At 40.2% G+C, this 21,635-nt stretch overlaps 2 protein-coding genes across 7 annotated transcripts in view; one reads left to right on the top strand and one right to left on the bottom strand.

The window, feature by feature from the left end:
• Positions 1 to 9,172, top strand: part of nckap5l (NCK-associated protein 5-like) — a 49,426-nt gene extending 40,254 nt beyond the window's left edge. For all 5 annotated transcript variants that reach the window (XM_081609302.1, XM_008414653.3, XM_008414654.3 and 2 more), the window contains 6 exons: positions 6 to 2,836; positions 3,892 to 4,021; positions 4,203 to 4,275; positions 5,143 to 5,421; positions 6,010 to 6,167; positions 7,233 to 9,172. In XM_081609302.1, the coding sequence (XP_081465428.1) occupies positions 6 to 2,836; positions 3,892 to 4,021; positions 4,203 to 4,275; positions 5,143 to 5,421; positions 6,010 to 6,167; positions 7,233 to 7,493 (3,732 nt within the window). In that variant the 3' untranslated portion in view covers positions 7,494 to 9,172. The remainder of the gene's footprint in view (positions 1 to 5; positions 2,837 to 3,891; positions 4,022 to 4,202; positions 4,276 to 5,142; positions 5,422 to 6,009; positions 6,168 to 7,232) is intronic.
• An 808-nt stretch (positions 9,173 to 9,980) lies between these two features.
• Positions 9,981 to 19,919, bottom strand: tmbim6 (transmembrane BAX inhibitor motif containing 6). Of its 2 annotated transcripts, none has more exons than XM_008414647.3 (10): positions 19,784 to 19,919; positions 18,366 to 18,474; positions 18,161 to 18,269; positions 15,993 to 16,113; positions 15,843 to 15,891; positions 15,637 to 15,734; positions 15,476 to 15,555; positions 14,364 to 14,464; positions 14,146 to 14,221; positions 9,981 to 10,877 (listed from the first exon to the last, which is right to left on the bottom strand). In XM_008414647.3, exons 2-10 carry the CDS (start codon positions 18,419 to 18,421, stop codon positions 10,854 to 10,856), a joined length of 714 nt encoding a protein of 237 aa, XP_008412869.1. In that variant the 5' UTR covers positions 18,422 to 18,474; positions 19,784 to 19,919; the 3' UTR covers positions 9,981 to 10,853. The 2 variants fall into 2 exon arrangements, with proteins under 2 accessions (XP_008412869.1, XP_081465427.1); XM_081609301.1 differs by having other exon boundaries at positions 19,788 to 19,892.
• Between the last annotated feature and the right edge of the window lie 1,716 nt (positions 19,920 to 21,635).

The following is a 21,635-nucleotide window of genomic DNA, read 5'->3' as shown; positions in this document are numbered from 1 at the left end:
AAAAGGGAAATGGCTTCCGCACACAACATGCCTCCCCGGGCCCCCGCGGCCCCGCCGCCTCCATGGAGGCCCTGTCTCCATTCTTCAAGAAGAAGGCGCACATCCTGGAAGTCCTGCGCAAAATGGAGGAGACGGACCCCCTGAAGTTCCACCCGTCCACCACGAGCTTGTCTTTCTGCGACTACAGCCAGGTGCTGATGTCAACAGAGGCTGTTCTTGCCACCGCAGACTCCCACCCGGTCCAGTGCAAGTCCCACCACACACACTGTCACTGCTCCTGCAGCGACGCTGACGCACACCAGCACGTCAACGGCGACGGCGCGGTGAAGTGTGAGGGAGCGAGCACCTGCTGTTTACACTGCAAAAGGAGTCCGGACAGCGCTCCGAAGCCATGCAACCATGTCTGTAGTCCATCAAAAGCCAGCTCCTCCGCCCAGAGTCATGCTCCTGCAGCCACAACGAGCGAATGTCACAGTAAGGCCCGAGCAGGAGAGTCCAAGCAATGTACCGTCAACAAGGTCCACCAGCAGCCAGTAGGCACCTCGGCCCACTCAGCCATAGAGACAGCTCAGGCTGTGGAGGTGGCCAGAGTGGAACAGGACAGCTCTGAAAGTGGTGTTTCTGAGGAGCTGACTGGTTTCTGTGGCACCTCCAATCTGCCCAGTTCTGTAGAGGAGAGCGTACAGATCCCTCACTGTGATGCGGATACAAGCAGCGGCATTCACAACGGCTTGGGGCATTCGTCCAGCACCGCGCTGAATGACCCCTCCACTATCCCCGAGAGAGACCTCACAGACCAGGAAGCTTCCTCGGTCCGAGCCGGTGCATCCGTCAGTCCGAGCCCTTCTTGCCTCAATGATGTCAAAGCTGCGGCCATCAACTCCCCGTCCAAGCTGCTCAAGTTCCTGAAGATCCCGTCAATAGGGGACAAGGCCCAGCCACCAACCACGGCAGTTCGCCTGAGCCCGCAGCTCACACGCAACTCCAGAATCCCATGTCGCACCAACAACTACGAGGTGTACCACTCTCCGGTTCCTTCCCGCAGAGCCACCACCACGGAGAGGTGCAAGCAGCCCCCTCCCCCACCGTCCAGGTCCGAGTCCTACCCTGCTACGCACTCGGCACCGACCTCCCCTCCACAGCCTGAAGGTGTCTGCTCTCTGCCTCCTAAGGAAATAAGCTACAGCAGTCTCTCTGCACCAAAAACCAGTGACAGCTCAAAGTTGGGAAATCCATCTGCTGCATCCATGGGTTCACCCAGAGCTTCCCAAAAGGTCCCCCATTATGAAAATGTCTTGGAAATGTCCACCACCAGAGAAAAAGAGCCAACCCAGGGTCTTGAGAAAAGAAGCACTATTCCATCTCAAGCAAAGGCAAACGGTGGTGAGAGGAAGCTTGTTAAGTCTTTACCAGAAAGTGTCCTGAATCCTTCTCCTCAGCGAAAGCAGTCATCTTCGTCTACGTCGGAGTCGACGTCTGATGACGAGGAGGATTCAGACAGTCCAGTGTGGGTCAACCATCACAGTTTACCCAACACAGCCGCCCTCAACAAAGCTCAGAGCCAAGCAAGCTACCCAAGAACAAGAGACAAGCATGAGATGAACGTAAGGGAAGTCTCTCAGCCTCCGCCGCCTCCGACCCGAAGAAGCGACTCCTCATCCATCCCCAAGAGGCCGAGCTCTGGGGCGGGTAGATCCCAGGCTGACTCCAGTCACCACGCTTTCAAAGACAGACTGGCGGCGTTGGGCAAGCTAAGGAGTTCTGAGGATTTACAAATCAGGCCTGTTGACGCAGTGACTGAGGGCGCGCCTGGAGAGGAGAGGAGCAAGATGGCAGAGAGATCCTCAGAGGTCCATAAAGAGGAGCAGAGGCATTCAAAGTACCAAGACTCTTTAGATAGTAAACCTAAAAGTAGCAGTGTTGGTCTGAAGTATCCGGGTCCATCTCAGATGTACGAACAGACCGGGAAATCTCAATCAGGTAAACAAGAACTGTGTGTGCCCAAACCTGAGGGCTCCAAGAGCAAAATTGGGTTACCGTCCCCCAACACAGATGCTCCCCAGGTTCTACGCAACAACATCAAGTGTCCCGGTTCCCTGAATCTGGCTTACAATGTCAAAAGTGGCCCCCAGAGTAGCAACAGTCCTAACAAAATTCCCCCGAAGTCGCCTTCCAAACCTTGCCAAGGCGTATCTGTCCACCGGACCGGGAAGCCTTCGGAAACGCCGCGTTACTCATCGAAGTCAGAGGAGAGGACAAAAATCAGCGGGAAAGGAAAGAAGAATCCAATGTATGGCGACAGCCTCCCCCCTCCTCCTCCCAGACCCCCGACTGAGGCGGAGAAGCCGTTACAGCAGCCGGCTCCCACTCCACAATCTGCTATTGAGCAAAAAGTGATGAAGGGGATCGAGGAGAACGTCCTAAAGCTTCAGGAGCAGGACCGCGGGGGCCAGAGCAGTGAAGTCAAGCAGAAAGCCTCAAACGGCATCGCCAGCTGGTTCGGCCTGAAGAAGAGCAAGCTGCCCGCGCTGAGCCGCAAAACGGACGCCACCAAGGCAAAAGACGAGAAGAAGGAGTGGAAGATAAACATCCCCTCAGTGGGCAGGGACTCCAAAATGGCCAGTAGATGCAAAGAAGGCGTGGAAGGATTGAACATCTCGACTCTGATGGAGAAGGCTGAGGGCCTGAGGAGGGCCCTGGAGGAGGAGAGGGCCTACGTGGAGAGGTCCGGCAGGGGCCACTCCTGTGAGGTGGTGATGGACCAAGCTCAGGGACAGCTGGCTGTGATGTACAGAGGGGGGCGCTCTGACAACTTCATGCAACAGCTGCTCAACAGGTGAGGCTTCGGAACATGACCTCAGAAACGAGGCCCAGCAGTCTGGGGGAAGCACTTTGTCGTCGTCTCACTGAGAATTAAACGACTTTCCAAAGTCCACCACCTCCAGCCTTTATGTTGTGGTCACCTCTAGACTCGCACAGCTTTAACCAGATATTTACATTCACTGAATAAAAAGACATATACTCATTTTTTTTCTCACTGTCTGAAGTTATATACTCTTGTTTTAGGTCCGTAAGAATTACCCAAATTATTTCTATTTCCTAAATGCCAGAAAACTTTGCAAGGACATTTTGTAGAGAGCGTTAACCTAAGTCACACAGTCTGAAAGACCGTTATCCTTGATACCAAACAAATGTATGTAAAACTTTTGAATTCAAGTAAAGTTACAAAAAAATCTCTAAAAATTGGTCTCAACTAGTTTTCTGGCATTTTGCAAATAGAAATAATTTGAGTAATTCTAACGAACCTAAAACAAGACGGGTTTGGTCAGATTTAACTTCACAAAGAGAACAAAGATGTTCTTTTTATTTGGTGCATGTAAAAGTCTGGTTCCGGTTGCATCTCTGTACGGCTCCTAGCCCAGGTTTCATGCAGCTCCATCAGGTTCCTGCCGTTTCAAAGAGCAGACATTTCACAGCGGTTCACGTGAATCATATTTTAATCCACCATCACATTTGCATTAGGCAGTTATTTACATAGAAGGCTGCAGTTATTCACACTGGAGACGATGCCGGTCTGTGGTCCATCATAATGACCCAACATGAGTTTAAAACTGGGTCCAGTCTTTAAAATAACGAGTATCTACGTCTTCAATTTGACGGCTGATTAAAAGCAAATAACCAAAATCTATTAACAATAAAGTTCTCCAACGCTATTCGGGATCCTAATGTATGGAAACTGTAATAATTACTGAGGTCTTCCTCCTTCTGCGAATCCCTGAGGTAGACCATAAAGTGTTTTGCTGCCTTTTATCTTAACTGCAGGTTTCAGAGAAATATACGTGTGGCCTCTAAAAAGGTCTGTTAACTTCATTCTGTGGTTGATGAATGTAGAGTGGATGGGAAGGAAGTGATCAGTCTGCCGCAGCGCCGCCTCTCGTTCGACTGCAAGACCTCCAAGCCGGTGTTCACTCAGCAGACCGGCGTCATCAGTCACACCACCAGTCATGACGACATGGAGAAGGTTCTTTTATTCTTCATTTTTAGCTTAGACTGACGCTTGGTAAAAATAAGCATCCAGAACTTTGATCACATTATCAAAAAGAAAACCTGTTTCAGCTTTAAAGTCCATATTTGGCCTTAGATTCGTGCGGTTTGTCTCTCAGGCGTTCACTGCCTTCTCGGTTCTTGTTTTTCTCATGCAGGGATCAGACAGAATCAGCAAAATCACATCAGACGAAAACCTCGCAGATCCAGTTCACTCTCAGCACTTTGCAGGTAAGAGACATCTGCAGGAGTTTCAAGGTGTTTTTTCAAATGTTTCTGACGTCTGTGATGATTTCACTTCGTCTTCTTAGCTCATTAGCATCAAATTATTCTCAGCAGCAGGATTTCAAAATGGCCGTGGAAGCAATGTGTCTATTTCAAAGAAAGAATCACACAAACCGAACTGGACACGTCAGACCCTGAATACAAAGCATTTTTTCCCCATTTAAACTTTTTTCTTTCAATTTTAAGATGTTAATTCTGGAAAAAAATCTAATCTGCTTTCTGCTAGTAATTTGCTAATAATCTGGTAATATAACAAACATTATTAAAGCTCGTCGTACAACTCTCAAAGGATTTCAAAAAGTGGCTTTTATTTCAATCATTCCTTGTGTGTGTTGCACGACAGCATTAGGGCAATAAAGTCACAATACCAGCAGAATGAAGAGGCCATCTCAGCCAAAAAACGTCTTAAAATACAGGGAAAAAGTTGTTTTAATGAGAGAAAAGCTTCTATTGAGGTCTGACTTCACTGTCTGGTTTAAAACCGGCTGACCAAATGGGCTGGAGCTCAGGTTGGGTTGCTAGGCAACAGGCTGGCTTTAGCTGGGGTGAAGGGTCAGTGCCTGCTGATATTCAGGAGGTTTTAGAAACGACTCATTTTCCAGACACCAAAAAAAATAAATTTACTGCTTAATTTTAATATCTTGAGTTTTTTTAGAAGCTGTAGAATCCCAAGTAAAAGTATAAAAATGTAAAAAAAATTTGAATTTTGCATAATACTTCTAAATTAATGGTTGGTTTGCAGATCCAAGAGGGGAATTTCAACACTTTCTAGTGCTGACGTGTGATCCTGAAGCATTCCTCTCTGCTCCTCAGGTTCCGGTGCTTCCACCTACACCCTGGACAGCGGCATCGGTACGTTCCCTCTTCCCGACTGCAGCAGCGGAGCCGCGGGTCGGGGCCCGTCCAAGGGGCGGGCGGGGGCCGAGCATCACTCCGCCGGGTCCCCGGGTCGATCCGGGCGGCGGGCCCGAACCCTGGACCGGGAGCTGACGTCGCAGGAGGAATGCTTCACGTCGCACAAGCAGCTGATTCCCACCATCCAGTACTGCTCCATGCTGGAGGGGAGGAGCTCCGCCGGAGTCGTACGTGAAGGTGGCGAAAAAAACAAATCTTCATCTTAGCTCAGGGATGTTCAAAGTGTGGCTCGGGGGCTATTTGTGGGCCTCGGAATAATTTTGTGTGGCCCCTGACTGCAGGTCAAGAATGTTTTAAGATGAGATCTCCATGAAAAGTTATCATTATTATTTCATTTATTTTCCCCACTTTCTAAGTAAAATAATCTGCCAGTGAAACTAACACTGTTTTATGAATATTAAGGAAATATTGACTTAAAACAAGCTTATGAAAAGGTATTTGTAAGTTAGTTTTGTCACATTTCAAGTGCACTAAGATATTTGCACTAGAAACTGGACTAAAAATACTTGGTAAGATTTAGTGTTTTTGCAATGTAATGTCGATTTTATCAAAACTTTTACTTGATTAATCTGTTTTTGTGCAGGTAAAAGAGAAATAATTCACAATAACATTAGTTTTGTGTTTTTGATTGAAGGGGAAAAAAGTGATGTTTTCCCTCCTGAAGACTTTCAACCTGTAGGATTTTGGCTCTTGGTGCAAAACGTTTGGACTCTGACCACATCAGAAGTTTTTAAGGTTTTCATTCGTCTCATTTTCCATCTGCAGATAAAGAGGCACACGGAGCAAACGTGTTCTCTCCTCGCTCCAAGACCTGGACGTTCCCCAATCTGAAGACTCCAGCCGGACCTGCAGAGGTTTACCTGGCCGTGGAGGAAGAGGAGGAAGAGGAAGACGCAGTAACGTTTGGATCCCCGTTCAGAGGGGTGAGCTATGCTTCATGGAACAAAAAAAAGTTTAAATAAATCTGCAAAACTTACAAGTGTGTCTCAATAAATCAGAGCATCATGGAAAGGCTTTTATTTTAAGTCTGTTTTTCTTATTAAAATCAAAATGTCCATATTGCACTGCAAAAACACAAAATCTTACCATTTCTACTTTTGATCGTTTCTAGTCCAAATATCTTAGCAGACTAGAAGTAAGAGAAACTAACTGATAAGTAACTTTTCAGGAGTTTGTTTTAAGTCAATGATTCTTTCATTTTAGCTGCTTTTCCATCACAAATGAGCACAAAACTTTATTGATGTTCCACTAATGTTGGTGATAAAAAATATGTTTCCATTTAATTGTGCTAATTTTGATACAGCTGATGGTAGCGCAGCTGTTGATGGAAAAGTAGTAGTTAAACTGAGAGACATTTAATTTATAATATGGAAAGATTGAATTATGAGTGGAAAAAATCTGCCACTGAAACTAATAATGTTTTATTTCAATATTTTTCATATCTTTATTTATTTTCCCTACACAAGTCAAAAATACAAGAACAAACAAGTACAGAAATAGATAATATTTAAATTACTGTCAATGGCAACAACACAAAATATAGAGCAAAAAGGTTTATTACACTTTCACTTTATTATACATAAAGTTTAATCAAAATCAAAGCAGCAGAATCTTTCCTGTATAAATCCTAAAACATATCAAGACAAACTTATAATCAAACTTTATTATTGTATTTGTTTAGCAAATTATTTTTATGCATTTATTGTATTTAAAGAGTAAAACACAGTTCTAACACCTCACAACAATTATTCTACAGCCTCTAACGGAAGTATTAATATTAATTTGATTAAGTCTTAAACAGAAAACAGCAGCTTTGTGTCGCGTTTTGCCGCTGTGTGAATAATCTATGTAACGCTAAAACACAGAACCACATTCTTCCCTTCTGAAATATTAATAACTTCAATATTAAAAATTCACAGCTGCAATCCACTTTTGTCTTCTGCACCTGATGCTGTTACACAAGCTGACCATAAAGTGTTTACTTTCAGAACGTGAAAGCCGGCGGCCCGTCCTCCAGTCGAGTGGTGGACCCGGGCAGCCTGCCCGTCCCGGCCCAGTCCGGGTTGAGCCGGAGGGGGAAGACGCGCGCGCCCAGCGTCCCCGAGATGAGCCGGGAGGCGGGGCTTGAGCTGCTCAGGGAGCGGCCAGAGGAGGCGCTCTCCCCGAGTCGCCCCCAGGTCCTGGAAACGCCCGAGTCTCTGAGCGACTCGCTGTACGACAGTCTGTCATCCTGCGGCAGCCAAGGGTGATGGCAGAGGGGGCCGGCGGGGGGCAGAGGCCCCATCTGTTCACTCTGATGATACAACGGCGTATTGGGGCCATCGTAGATGGAGAAGATAAAAGGACAAGTTCATTTCCACCAAAAAAAAAAACTCCGAAATTTTGAGATTAATCTCAGAAATTGTCTAGAATAAACTTAGAACTTCTGAGTTTGAAGAGTCAAAAATTTTCTAGGAAAAATAAAATAAAATTGGTTCTCAGAAATATTCTAGAATAAACTTGGAAACTAAAACATTTTTAAATTTGAAGAGTCAAACATTTGCTAGAAAAAAAAACTTTTTTCAAAAGTTGAAAGTTTGTCAAATTTTAAATGTTGAGTTTAAAAATAAAAATTAAAAAAATGCTAGGATAAAAGAAATTTTCAGATTTATCTCAGAAATTTTCTAGAAAATCTCAAAATAAAAAAAACAAACAAACTTGAAAATGTTCTCAAATGTCCAAATTATTTTCTAGAAATCTTCTGAGATTAATCTAAAAATTTCTCTGTTTTGTCCAACAAAGTTTTTGGCTGAAATGTACTCCTCCTTTTTTTGTTTTCTCTCTACTCTGGCCTTGACACGCCGCCGTACTGATGCTGCTCACCTTAAAGAAGAAAAAAATCGTGCTTTTGCTGTCGTCTGTCAGCTGTTGCAACTGGAAAAGACGGATCGATCTCCTCAGGATTTCCAAAACACGTGAAGCCAAAATAATTTAGGTTGCTCACTTTTTCACAATCAGACTGAACTGTGGACACTTCTCTTGAACTGATGTATACAAGACTTAAAAAAACAAAAAAAAACCCGCATGGCCAAGCTAAAGATCAGCACAAGAGGTTGTCACTCTTGTACGGAAGAGGATAAGGGCCACTGTGAAAAAAAATAATTATTTTTTTCTCAGAATTCTAGAATTCTGACTTTTTTTCCTCCGAATTTTAACTTTAATCTTCAATTCTAGAACTTTATCTTTAGAGAATTCTGTGAAAGTCTAGAATTCAGTTTTTTTTTGTCTTAGGATTCTGACTTTTAAGCTCAACATTCTGACTTTTTTCAGAATCCTTGAATTCTGAGAAAAGTCTGAATTTTAACTTTTCGGCCCTAATCTTCTTCCGTACTCCTGCTAGTCGCTCAGAACCGTTTTGTTTTTTCGTTCTCATTCTGGTAGAAAACTCTGCATTCATCGTGAAATACTGTTCTTCTTCTTGACATCATTTCACCGTAGAGTGTTGAGAAAAGATTAAAAACAAAACTTGGAGCGTCTAGAAAATAAGAAAAATAATAATTAAAAAAACAAAAACAAAGAATGTTCATGTCTGTGTTCTCTGGTTGCTTCTCATGCATCATGTTTTAATGTAAAAAATAATTTTATTGATCACGTTGGTATTTGTTTCCACAGCCAGGGACTTGTCTGTTTCTGAATCATAATGCATTTTAAAGGTAATATATGCCAGCAATAATAACAGACGAGATAAAAAAGGCTACATCATCTGATGAAAATGTATTTTTTATTATTTATTTATTTGAAATCATCTTTACGTGAAATCTGCAGTCAATTTCGCCGAGTAGATTCAGCTCTGATCTTTTGTTTCTCCATCTCCGCCGTTGGTTTCTTAGCAAATAGAAAATCCTTACTGCCGTTTTTCAACTTTCTAAATAAAAGTGTTTTGATTTAAGTTTGCTTCAAGTGTTTTTATTTTCCCCCAAAGTGCCAGATTCAGATTCAAGCTGGAAAGGCATCCAATCAGATAGTTAGCTTTATTTTCAATGTTCTCAAATGCAGAACAAAAAATATAAATTTGTTTCCAGACTTCATCCTCTGTGCCAGTTTACATCTGTCCATCTATCCGTTTGTTCCCATAAAATGCGTAATTACATATTTTGAATACATATTTTAATTGTTTCATTATTTAAAATGTGACATGTATTTGTTCATTTATTTCATAGTATATTCTACATTTAATTATGACTATAGTTTATGCTGCTCTTTTAGATGAATCAACTTGGAAAATTTGAACTCCATGAAATTGTTTTAAATATTTAAAATTTTAATTCTCGTGTAGTTTGCAGATTGGATTACAGCTGAATATTTCATCTGATTGTGATCCAGATTTTTCTGCGGAGGAAGAATTTTAACAAACTTATTCTGAATTTATCATTTGTGTGGGTAATTGTAGCAGTAATGGCCGCCGACCAACGACCTTTAACCCGTCAGCGCCAAACTATTTCCAGTTCACTTTGTAACGATAGTTTAGTTTTTCTAGACCGCAACCCAGTTTGTGAGGAAACCCGCAAACAAGAACATTTATTCTGTTATAAATGTTCAGTTTTTCAACCGGAAAACTGAGTTTACTTCACATTCTGCAAACATTTGTTTTCTGTTTGCTCAAGAACCTTTGACCTCTCACTCAGTTTCTCGTCTGGTTCAGAGTTTCACACAAATCTTAACATTTAGATAAAATAATTCAGGAAAAACAGGAAGTGTTAATCTGTTCAACACATTTATTGAGCAAATGTATCAAATTAGTTTTTGTTATACATCAACAAAAATTGTTCACAGTTTACACTTAAAGAAAAAAATAATTTTGCACTGCTGCCAAATTGCCTGGTTAACATCGTTATTTGGCAGAATAAAGGTTCAACAGCAGATTTTAGGGAAATTTACAAGAGGCGGGTTCCAGATGAAAGACCTGTCGCTGTTAAATGAGCTGGGGGGAAAATAAAAGAGAAAAAGGACAAATGGGACAGTCTCCTTCCCCAGCATGTCTAAATTTACAAACCAGTCTGTCCAGTGGCTTTTAGTCAGTCTGGAGGGGTTTAATGGGATTAGTTTTTTCTGACAGGTTCTGTTATTTCTTACACAAAACAGGGAAAAACAGAAAGGAAAAAAAAGCCTAAAAAAAAGGTTATTTTCTCTAAATCATGGGTCACTAAACTTACATTTCACCACCGTGAACTGAGGAAAACTATAAATAAGCAATCAAACAGAAATTAAACAGTATTCAGCTTCTGAATCTTACATGAGTCTTAAAAGTGAGTCTATAGTCTTAATTTATGGCACTAAATAACAGTAATAGAAACTTCAAGCGCTGCTCAGAATGCGTTAGGCAACACCCCCCTCTACAGGCCGAGCCTGGTCACTGCAGTGTTGTGTTCTCCACAGCCATCACGGTACCACAAACTTACATTCAACCCTTGTAAGTTTCAAAAATAAGTCAATCAAAAAAACAAAAACATAAGACCACATAAGAGTTAGATTGAGAAAAGGAGAAAGTAAAAAAAAAAAAAAAAGCACCAAGTGCATCGCAAATTGTGCCTTTTCTGATTTTAATATTTGACCACCGGTTCCATCAGGTTTTACTTCTTTTCTTTCTTCTTCTCCTAAAAAAATAAACAAAAAAAATACATTAGTATAACTACAGAAGATGAGGGTCAGACAAATTTTTTGTTGATGAAATTACAAGTCGTCATAAAATTATCAGTTAATATTAGCAGAATAATGACGCAACACCAGAGGGAAGTTGTAAAATTACTTTAAAAAAAAAAGAAGCTGCGATAATGAGCACAAGGTTTTGATAAGTTTAATCCATTAGATTCATTCTTCAAAATCAAATGTGTCATTTTCACAACAGTTTCAAAGTCCTGCTGATGCCAAAGTATAACTTCACAAGACGCTCAACATTCCTCACTTTTACTTTTTCATAAAACTTCTAAATTATTCTCCTAAGATTACAATTTTCTTCTGGTAATAAGACACCGACGCAGAAGTTTCTCTGAAAATATTCTGAATTTATTCTCATGACGGTTTGTCGTACAAATATTCTCATTATTCCGACTTTATTCTCTCATTGTTACGATTTCTCATGACTTTTTCCCGATACTATTTATTATTATAACTATTTTCATTATTATAACTATGACTTAATTCTCTTATTATGAATTTATTCTGGTAATATGACTATTCTAATTTAACTTTTCATGTAATATTACAACTATTCTCATAATATTAGGACTTTTTGTTGTATGACGTATCGTATGACTGCTCTTGTAATACTGACTCTATTCACGTATTATTACGACTTTATTCTCATAACATGACTTTCATCTTGTATTATTGTGACTCATCTTGACCTGTTATGACTTAATTTTCTTTTTTTCTTCCATTAGCCTACAGCCCAAAGACTAAACTGCGTTTATAAATCTTTTTCAAGAGTTCTCATCAAAATGTACTTAAAAGAAACCAAAGAGAAATGTCCAATATGAGAGTTTTATTAAAGTTCAGCTGAAAGTTTTCTGTGGTTTATAAAATTGTTGTTGGCCCCATAAACCAGGCTGGATTGTAACCAGAGAAGAAGAAAGCAGCTGGAGACAGGAATCCACCCTGACCGGTGATCAACTGGCTGAAAACAAAAACCATGGGTACATGCTTTCTGACAACACTCTTCAGCGTGGAGGCGGCTACAGAGTGAAGAAAACTAGAAGTTAATCATTTTCAGTAGACGTGAGGTGTTTAAAAATTTGGAGGAAGCAGAAATGAGAGAATTTAAAAGGGAGAATTCATTTTTCAGGCCGAGAAAGCTCGAGCTTTTAGAAGATAACAGAAAGTTGCAGTTGCTACATTTTAGCCTTTTCAGTTTTCAACCTCTGTCCTTCTGGAAACTGTCAACGCGAAATTCAACAAGTTGCTACATTCCTGCTGTCATTTGCAGTTTTTTTCACTTCTTGTAAATAGTCTTGTTTTATGACAAAATCACATTTTTATTTTTATCACCCATCGTTGGCCATCAGTTTCATATTTCTTTGGATCAGAGTGTATCTAACAACGGTTTCCAAAGCCTCACTGTACAGACTGTAATTCTTACCTCCTTTACATTTAAACCGGCAGCTGAGAGGAAAGAGGAGCATCTTAAACCAGCTGCAAAAATCCCTTCTGATAGCTCCTTCAGGGAGAAACTGCTGGATTTTTAATAACTGCACAGCATTTTCTTACACTGTATATTTACTCTCACTCAACATTATATCATTCTGTTTTTGTTTTAAATCTACATTCTGTATTGTCCAGGCCTTGGAATTGGGCCTCTGCCTCTTTAAAAGCTCCTGCTCTTTCTGAAACTCCGCCTGCAGGAAGTCATCACAACAGGCTCCTCTATGAACGCTTTAACAATGTTTTTGTCACCGTTACTCTGAGATGCAGCTCCCATAATGAGCCCAGCAGACACACGGTTCCACCAGGTGTTTGCTAATTGCTACAGGCTAGTCTGAAGGAGCTGAGTGGGGGAATCACAGAGGAGGGCGGCTTGGAAACTTGGAGCTGTGAGGAAATGATTTAAATTCCCTGCCCATTTGCTGCTGTTACACCTGAATTTCCCCACTGAAGGACAATAAATATCATTTCTAGTCTAATAATACTTTAAAGGACATCAGATTATGCTATATTTGGGATGCGCCCATTGGAGCATAACTATTTACAACTCTTGTGATATTTAGCCTGTAAAAAGTTAAGTCGTATTGATGCAAAGTGGAACTGCTCAGTTTAGACAGCAGCTGTTAAACATAATTTTTTTTATTACATTTTTAGGCTCTGGTGGCCTGTATTGAACAGTAAAATGACAGGAAATCTGGAAAAGAGAGAAGGGAAGAGACGCAGCCATTGATCTGAGACCAGGATTCGAACTCAGGAGTACCGCCTCTGCACACGGCGAGCCACCCAGCGACCTCTGACCTCTCATATTAACGAGTCATCAAGTCCTAGCAACAGCTCAGGACGTTGCAGCCATACCTGTTAATGTTTATCTGCGGCCCCATCATCTTCTCTACACATCAGAGGCAGGTTGTGAAATCTCTGCACTTCCTCTCTTTCTCTACAAATATAAAACATTTGCCTCGGTCTTTACATTGTGAAGAAGCCTAACCAGCCACATGAGGGGAAAAAACTTTTAAGATTCTTAATAAGTGCTCTTATTTGCTGTTTGTTTTTTAACAAACTGAAAATATTTAGAAATTTTGCAGGTTTTTCTAATTGAAATACCTCATTTATATCATCATTTCAACTGAAGATGAGCGAGTTGTTTAACTTGTTTTAAATATGACTACCTTTAGATTAAAACAAGCTCATTTTTCTGTGCAGTGGCAGCAGAAGTTGGCAAACCTCAGTAAATAAAACTGAAAGTATGTTTAAAGCTCCATTTGGTGTTGGCTAAATGAAAAACAAGAAGAAAATGACAGAAACCTCGTCAGATGATGATGCGATGGATTCTTCAAAGATAAAAATGTAAAAAAGAAAAATCAAGGACATTATGGACAACCCTGACCATCTTCTGCACGAGTGTCTTCAGCCAGAGGCTTCTTCAAATTCACTGTCATACAGACTGCTACAGGAGATCCTTCCTGCCAACAATAACTCTTAAATGAGTTACAACATTTCATTTCCCTTTGGTATCAAGAAAGTATTTTTGATTTTGAATGTGAAATGCGTTTCCTTCCTGTCTGCTGAGCAACTCCAATGATAATTCACAATCGGTTGGCAAATTTTATTTCAGTTTGGAGGCGCGGGGAGCCAGAGGAGCACTGGCGACACGCTGCAGGAACGTCTCTGCGACCCGACCCGTGACTAATGCAGGATGGAGTAACGTTTCTGGAGTTTCTGTACCTTATCGTTCATGGCCAAGATGATCATCAGCTTTCTGAAGATTGTGATGAAATCCAGGAACAAGTCCACACAGTGCCTTAAAGAGCAGAACAGACGAGGTTAGGACCATCTGCCTGGGAGCCGATGGCGACTCTACGTGCATTTGCATGTTATTTGGTTAGGAAAACCAAATTAGGAGGTCCAGGTGAGGCGTGGCGACAGCAGATAGAAGAACTCACCACACGTAGTCCTTGTCTCCGTTCTCTGCCTTCTCGATGATGAGCTGAGTGTCAAAGAGGACGAAGCCACACATGACCAACAGACCGAGGTACATGTGCACCTGGCAGGGACAGAAATACACAATGTGATGAACAACAACACTGTTAACTTCCTGGTTCAATAAAATAAATAGATAAAACAAGGAAAATGCTGTGGAAAACCTACTTTTGAAATAAATTTTAAACCACATACATGGCAATACGTGCACAGCACTCAAAGTGGTTGTAATTTTCAACTAAACAGAGCAATTATCAATACATTAGACACCGATAGAAGCAACATACCGTGAAATCACAAAACCATAAATAAAGTGGAATGAATTACAGTCTGCAGTCTAAACATCCAGGATTCAGAATGCTGTGTTTTTATCAGCAGAGATAATAACCAAAGTGTTTTATTTTTATTTAAAGGTGACCTACTTTGCTTCTTTTAAAAGATTAGGATACATCTATGGGCTACAAAATACATTCTTTACATTTTTTTCCACCAAATCATTGTCAGATATAGAGATTTTAGTCAGAAGGAGCCGTTTAGGGGCTCCTGTCACTTTAACTTCAAATAAGCTGCTGCTGCTTTCCAGACACCAAAAATCATTAACTTGCTGCCAAAGATTCGACTGGATGTTGTTTTTTGTTTTTAAACGCTCTGGCTGTTTTTAGAAGCAGTTGAAACACACAGAAATACAAAAAGGTGCAAAATGTCAATTTTGTAAATCCAATTTAAGAAATACATTTAAAAGGTCCAGATTTAGAAATATTGGCTTTTTTTTTTTTTTTAAACTCCCATTTGAAATTGTTTTAGTAATCCTAGCTGGTGCATCTCTAATTGTAATTATCTGATGATTACGCTTCCAAAAATAACTGAAAGTCATTGAAAGGGAAGAAAGACAGAAAGGTTTTCTTTTGTCTGGATGTTTTCCACGTTATCAGATTCAACAACGAGTCATTCAGCAGTTATGCTCAACATGGATTTATATGCAAACATGAATGTGAACAGTAATAACATCCGCCGTCAAAGAGGGTGAAAATAAAGAAGTTAGGGTAGAAAAATGTCTGCATGTTTCAAGACTTACCTTGAACAACATCATAGACCCGAAGAAGATGTTCATCAGAGACATGAGGAAGAGGATGGAGAGGCCGGACATCAGAGTGCCTGAGAGCACAGGAAGTGGATTCAGGGTGAGGTTATAATATTCAACCAAAACAATATGGCTTCCAGCAGAGGGGTCCTTACCTCCCAGGAACAGGTAGCTCCTGCGCTTCGCATAGAGCGCGCTCAGAGTGAAGCAGATGAAAATCACTGAGGTTCCCAGGAAGGCCGTCATGATGATGCTGGAAGGAAACCAACCAGAGCGAGGAGTAAATCCAGCTGCCCAAAGCTCTGGAGGCTAACGGCTAAAGCGTGTTTAGATAATAAACACACATTAATCTGTCACGTACCTCGGGTTGACCGCGATGACAAAGTCCAGAGTGGGGCCAAGGCCGACGCCTGGAGAGGGAGAGAGGAGCGTAAACACCGCCATGAACCTTCGCATGATTACAGACCAACTTCCAAACGTACAAATTTAGACTGGAAATAAATCAGTTTACCTGTGAGGAAGGCAAATCCAGCAAGGATTCCCAGTCTCTTCTTCTCTGTCTCAGGGTTGTGGGGTGTCATGGCGAGCCAGAACATCATGGCCAACGAGCCGATCACAGACAACACGCCGCCCTGGAGGGACGGCACACAGCAAAGTCATCTCACAGCCACGGCGTTTGATTGCAAACGTTTATTTTATGGGTGTTTGAGTTCCTTTTATCAACTCTGAAAACAGTTTTAACTTTAAACTGTGCTTGCATTGTTATTAAAGAGTTTTAGGATAGAAATCTGAAGACTGTTTGTGTTCTGGAAGAAACTGAAATGAAATGATGTAGTATGAGGTCATATATTCACTAACTTCCTGTTTAGAGATATTAAGAGAATTTTTTAAAACATGTACACCTCAAAGGCTTTGAATGAGCTTTAAAGCAACATTTGAAGTTTAGCGCATGCAAAACGCTCTTATTGTGAAGGTTAGAAGGAAGTTGTGTCTCAGTTTTTCATTTGTGCTGAATCGTTTAACAATGTAGCAAAAAAGTTCATAAGACCGCTGGACACAGAAAGTCTCAAGCAAACCATTAACAACAATAAACCTGACAACTTGATGACAAGTTAACAGAAAAATAATCCAGGTAAAAGGTTCATCAGGTAAAAGGAAGATGGCAGAACAATAAAATATTCTGCATCATCTCCAGCACAGTTTGCAACCAGAACACAAAACAACATTCAACAAATGTCCACACAAAGCATGGCTGCGCAGATGGCTGCCTGGAACCATGCTGGGGTAGTTTATGTGATTAGATCACAAAGAAATGGAAGTTAAATCCGATATAAGAATTTGGACAAGATAAGATTCATCTTTACATGTTTTAACAAGACGTATTAAATATAAGAGAAGAGCCACCAGCCTCATGAAAGAGCTGATGAACAGAACATGCGGCCTCTTCCGTTTGCTTTCACTTTCTCTAAAAGGTTAAAATCATCAAATGGAACAAAGAAAGGAAAGAAGCCGCGTAGCGACAGAATGTAAAACATCCACACCCAAACTGGTCTTTCGCTGCCGGGACAGACTTCATTAGACCTCTGAGTGTTTCATTCTGGCGCTGATCCGTCAGCTGGCAGGGGAAGGTTCTGTGAACCGGTACCGTCACGTTTTAAACCAATCTAAGTCTACCTTCAGACAGCAGGCTGCCCAAGCACCTGACATGATACATTTTTCTGGACTATAAATTGTAAAAGTAATTATTAGGATTAGCTAAAATATTGTTGTTTTGAGGCCAATTTCAAGTAATATGTTGATAATGGCATAATAATAAAAGTTTGACCTGTACATCAGAATGGAAATGATCAAACTCTTTACTTTATCATGCGATTAATTAATTACTTACTGCTTCCATGTGCAACCCATATCAGAGTTTGAACGGTATGGTGCATGTTATTGAACGTTTACATCATGAGATTATGTGTCGTGATTCTGCACCAGAAGAATCTGGACGTAAACAATGAACTTGATTTAATCAGTATTTAGGGTAAATGTTTGAGTATTTCATTTCTATTTCTGTAATAAGTTTGCCGCTGCTCTTTTTGGGGTCGTAACCCGTTAACACAGAAATCTGATTGCGGTCACATTTAACTAGTAGAATGAAGAACCACGCAAAAATAAACAGGATTTTATAAAACTAAATAAAAAATTTAATCAAACATCCAGATCAGCTGTGTGTACGTAGAAAAATGTACAGCTGCCTTATCAGTCCAGACCAGCCTCTCCACACACATATCACAGTGAACCTTGGCTGCCCATAAATGTCTCTCTAAGCACCTTGTTTTAAACTCTTTAGATCACTTTTTTGAAAGACCAAACTTCTGCTGAATCACAAAGGACCAACATTTTGTCAATGCTGCATCTCATCACAGTCGTATTTCATTCAAATCTGACTTATTCCACCCCTGCCAGTGTCGTTTTAAGGAGTGAAGTTGTTGTTGTTTTGGGTTGGTTGGTTGGTTTTTTTTAAAGCAAATGAACTGTAATTGGTCATAAGACCATGGCAGAGACGTGGCGGTTGGTTCGTAATCTTTGAAAAGTTTTATTTCAACAGAATTAGCTCAAGTTTGTCTGCTTCTGCTGAACTTCACCATTTAAAAGCTCAACCTACTCCTGTTGCACTTCATTCTGACCTACCTGCAAAAGGCGGGTGACCACGTGAACATATGAGCCGGCTGCGGCCACAAACATACAGACAGCCAAGCTGGAGTACACATTCTTCAGGTGCACCTGGGTGGAGTGAGATCTGCGGAGAAGATTCCAGCAAAAGACGCATGAGAGATGGCGACACGAGTTAAAGCGTCTGAGCGTCACACACTGAATCGAAAGCAAGCCTACGTACATTTGGGAGAACCTGAAGATGGCGTCAATATTGATGTTGCGGTCAAACACGTTCATGATGGTATCGGGTATTCAGGATCTTAAAGAGCGTTTTGATCCAACAATGCCTCCTGTGAAACAAAATTAAATTACCGCTTCATTTTATTGACCTTTGATCTTTATTGTATGGTCATAAAACACTGGTTTGTGTAAGAGAGCACAGATTCAACAATAGTTAAGGATAAGGATTTGCTAACGATTCATTTTACTGCACATACATGTTTGCACCTTTTAAAATAAATCATTTCTAGCAAAGATATATAAATAACAGGGCTGTCAAATAATTTAGCTTTGTGAGAAATTGAGTAATATGATGTGTTGTAATAAAATATAACTTAAAATAAATAAAAGTTTTCCTCACTGCTTCTCAGAGCTTTTAACCTTTTTTGAGATCTTTAAAAATGTAAGCTGTTTAGCATGCTAAGTGTGAACTTGCAACTAAATATATCAGCAAACAATAACTGCATTTAAATCAGTCATTTGGAATATTAATATTAACATTACACTAAGGGAAATTTGATTTGACAGAAATCAGCTAATTTGATGCTTTAACCTTTCAAACAGGTAATCTGTATATATGTATTCGATCATGGGGCTTTCTGAAATTTGTTTATTCTAAATAAAAATTAATTGTGTTAACACACAAACAATTACTAATATATCTATTACAATAGGAGTTAATAAATATCAAATTCAACAGATAATGTCAACAACAGTTGGATTTCCCTTTTTAGTTTTTACACTAGTCTGAGTGCAAATAGATTTCCGGATAATTATTTCTTGTTCTAGATATTTAAACCATTTCAAACATGTTTTAAATTATTAAAATGGTATAGATATTTAAACAATTTTCAGTTCAAATCTAACACCCAATATAATACAATACAAACTCAGTGATATTTTCTCAATAAAAACAACTATTATTTTAAATAGCCTACATTTAGAATCAATCACCGACTGGTACTCCATTAAAACAAATATAATTGCGTAATTTAAACAAGACGTTAAACCACTGGTTAACATCAAATGTCAACGGCTAACTAGCACATATACAAATACACCGAGCAAATAAAAGCTGTGTAAACAGACGCTAGAGTTCAGTTTTGCCGTTCAAATTTAAAGGTAGCCCAAAAGTTTATTTATAAATACAGACAAAAAAAAGCGCTACGTGGTTAATAGCTGTTGTAAAGTCAGCGTTAACTAACGTCGGTAGCCTAGCCTAGCTCGCTAGTTAGCTACCTAGCTAACGGTTGCTAAATCTGTCAACACAACTCGACGTCTTCGGTATTTTTCAACAGGAAGCCGCTGCTATAACCAGTGGCGATTTTACAGCTAGCATTAAAATACACCCATCCAACAAAATACATTGGGGCAACACACCTACTGGGCTCTGCCTTCCGAAATGTTCGGGAGCTTTCCTGGATCGCTCGCTGCTACAGTTTCTTAACAAACCAGTACGTGTCAGTCAGATCGAGTCAGTCTGCTGATGTCACCATGGAAACACCCAGAAGACTTCATGACACCGAAGTCGGCACTCGATTTGTAGCTTCAGTAAACGGCTCGGTCCACCTTTGATCAGTTCAGCAACTAAACTGATTAGATTTGATCAAACCATCGGTGAACTATTCCATATTGATTGTAACTTCTTTAGAAACAGGTAGTAATAAGTAAAACCTGGAATTTATTTGTGGAAAAACTGACAACAACAACAAAAAATCTTAATTGGGGTCTCTGTATCCAGAAGTTGTAATTAAATAAGAGCAGTATGTATTTTACAGTGGTGGAGAAAGTACTCAAAAAATTTACTTAAGTAAAAGTACAAATACACAGTCAAAAATGTACTTAAGTAAAAGTCAAAGTACCACATTAACATTTTACTTACGTAAAAGTAAAAAAGTCCTGGCTTTTAAAAATACTTAAGTATTAAAAGTAAAAGTACTCGCTGAATGCATTACCTAATCGCTAATATCATTAAGTGTGCCGATCGTATTTAATTTTAATACATCAGAAATGTGCCATTTTAATGAACACTACCACAGATTAAACATGTTCTTATTGTGTTTATTCTCTGTAACAGTTTAGACTTAGATATGTGATTCTATGAATCATAATTTCAGGGATGGAAACATTTTGTCTCCTGTCCTAACATAGCATGAACTTCATTAGTCACATTTATTTAGAAAGAAATCCAACTGAAAGGGGATGTAAAGAAGGTGCGGGCGGGGTGGAGGACATGCAACCAAGGAGCCATGTAGCAGAGTTGTAGTCAAGACAACCGGACCCAAGACCAAGACCAGGGCCCCGCGCTAAATGACACAATAACATTAAGTTTACCTATCAAAATTGGTTTTCAGATTGATCTGAAAGATCCACATTCCCATAAAAAACACCTAGATATTAAATACTTAAGAGCTGAAATGAATTTAACCAGTATCAATTAAAACTCACTTCATTCTGTTTTGCTTTCATCGCTGTGCTACAATCCGCAGAGGTCTCCTGCTATTCCTAGAAAAATAACACCCTGGGCGGTTGTCCATATTGCATATGTCAGAAACCACAACTGAAACATCGCAATTAACGGTAAATAACGTTCAACTATGAACACTGTCCAACGGCGCAACAAGTAACTAAGCAGAATGAGCATAGTGACTGTTTTCATCCTCCCTCCCACTGCGATGTTTGCCACCATGACAGGAGACGAAATCAATCAATGAGCATGTTCTGTGTTCATACGTTCAACTTTTACTTATTCAGCGATTAAATGAATGTCTATATATATATATATATATATATATATATATATATATATATATATATATATATATATATATATATATATAGCTACCTCAGTGTACACAAGAACAAAGAACGGCTCTCAGTGAGGCTTCAGTCCTTAGGACTTAGTAAAGATCCGTCCAGAAGAATCGGATCGTTCCTGAATGTCATATCACTATATTGCAGACTTTGGTCACAGCGTTGTCCCATAAATGCGACACCTCAGTCAACACCTCCACACAATAATTCAGCGCATGAGTGACAACTTTTTTTCATCAGATGCAACATGTGTCTCAGTACAGCTAGCTTTGCTAGCACAGATCTTACCTTTCTTTAAGCTTTCCTTCCAAGTGACGCTAAAAGTTGGACGAAGTCCCACCGTCTGTGAAAGCGAAGCGCTGCTGATTTTACATGTCGCCATATCAATTTATGCAGCGCTATTATATTATAGACAAAC

The sequence above is a fragment of the Poecilia reticulata genome, chromosome 7 (genome assembly GCF_904066995.2).
Source record: "Poecilia reticulata chromosome 7, P_reticulata-male-v2, whole genome shotgun sequence".
In the NCBI taxonomy this organism is placed as follows: domain Eukaryota; kingdom Metazoa; phylum Chordata; class Actinopteri; order Cyprinodontiformes; family Poeciliidae; genus Poecilia; species Poecilia reticulata.
Note: the sequence above shows the minus strand (reverse complement) of the source record. Positions and strands in the feature narration are given on the sequence as shown.

Excerpts from the sequence above, each read along its gene's own strand:
- tmbim6 (XM_008414647.3), bottom strand. The coding sequence starts at position 18,421 with ATGAACGTGTTTGACCGCAACATCAATATTGACGCCATCTTCAGGTTC. Across the intron at positions 18,270-18,365 it reads ATCTTCAGGTTCTCCCAAAT|ATCTCACTCCACCCAGGTGC; the intron begins GTACGTAGGCTT and ends TCTTCTCCGCAG. Across the intron at positions 15,556-15,636 it reads GAGCTACCTGTTCCTGGGAG|GCACTCTGATGTCCGGCCTC; the intron begins GTAAGGACCCCT and ends CTGTGCTCTCAG.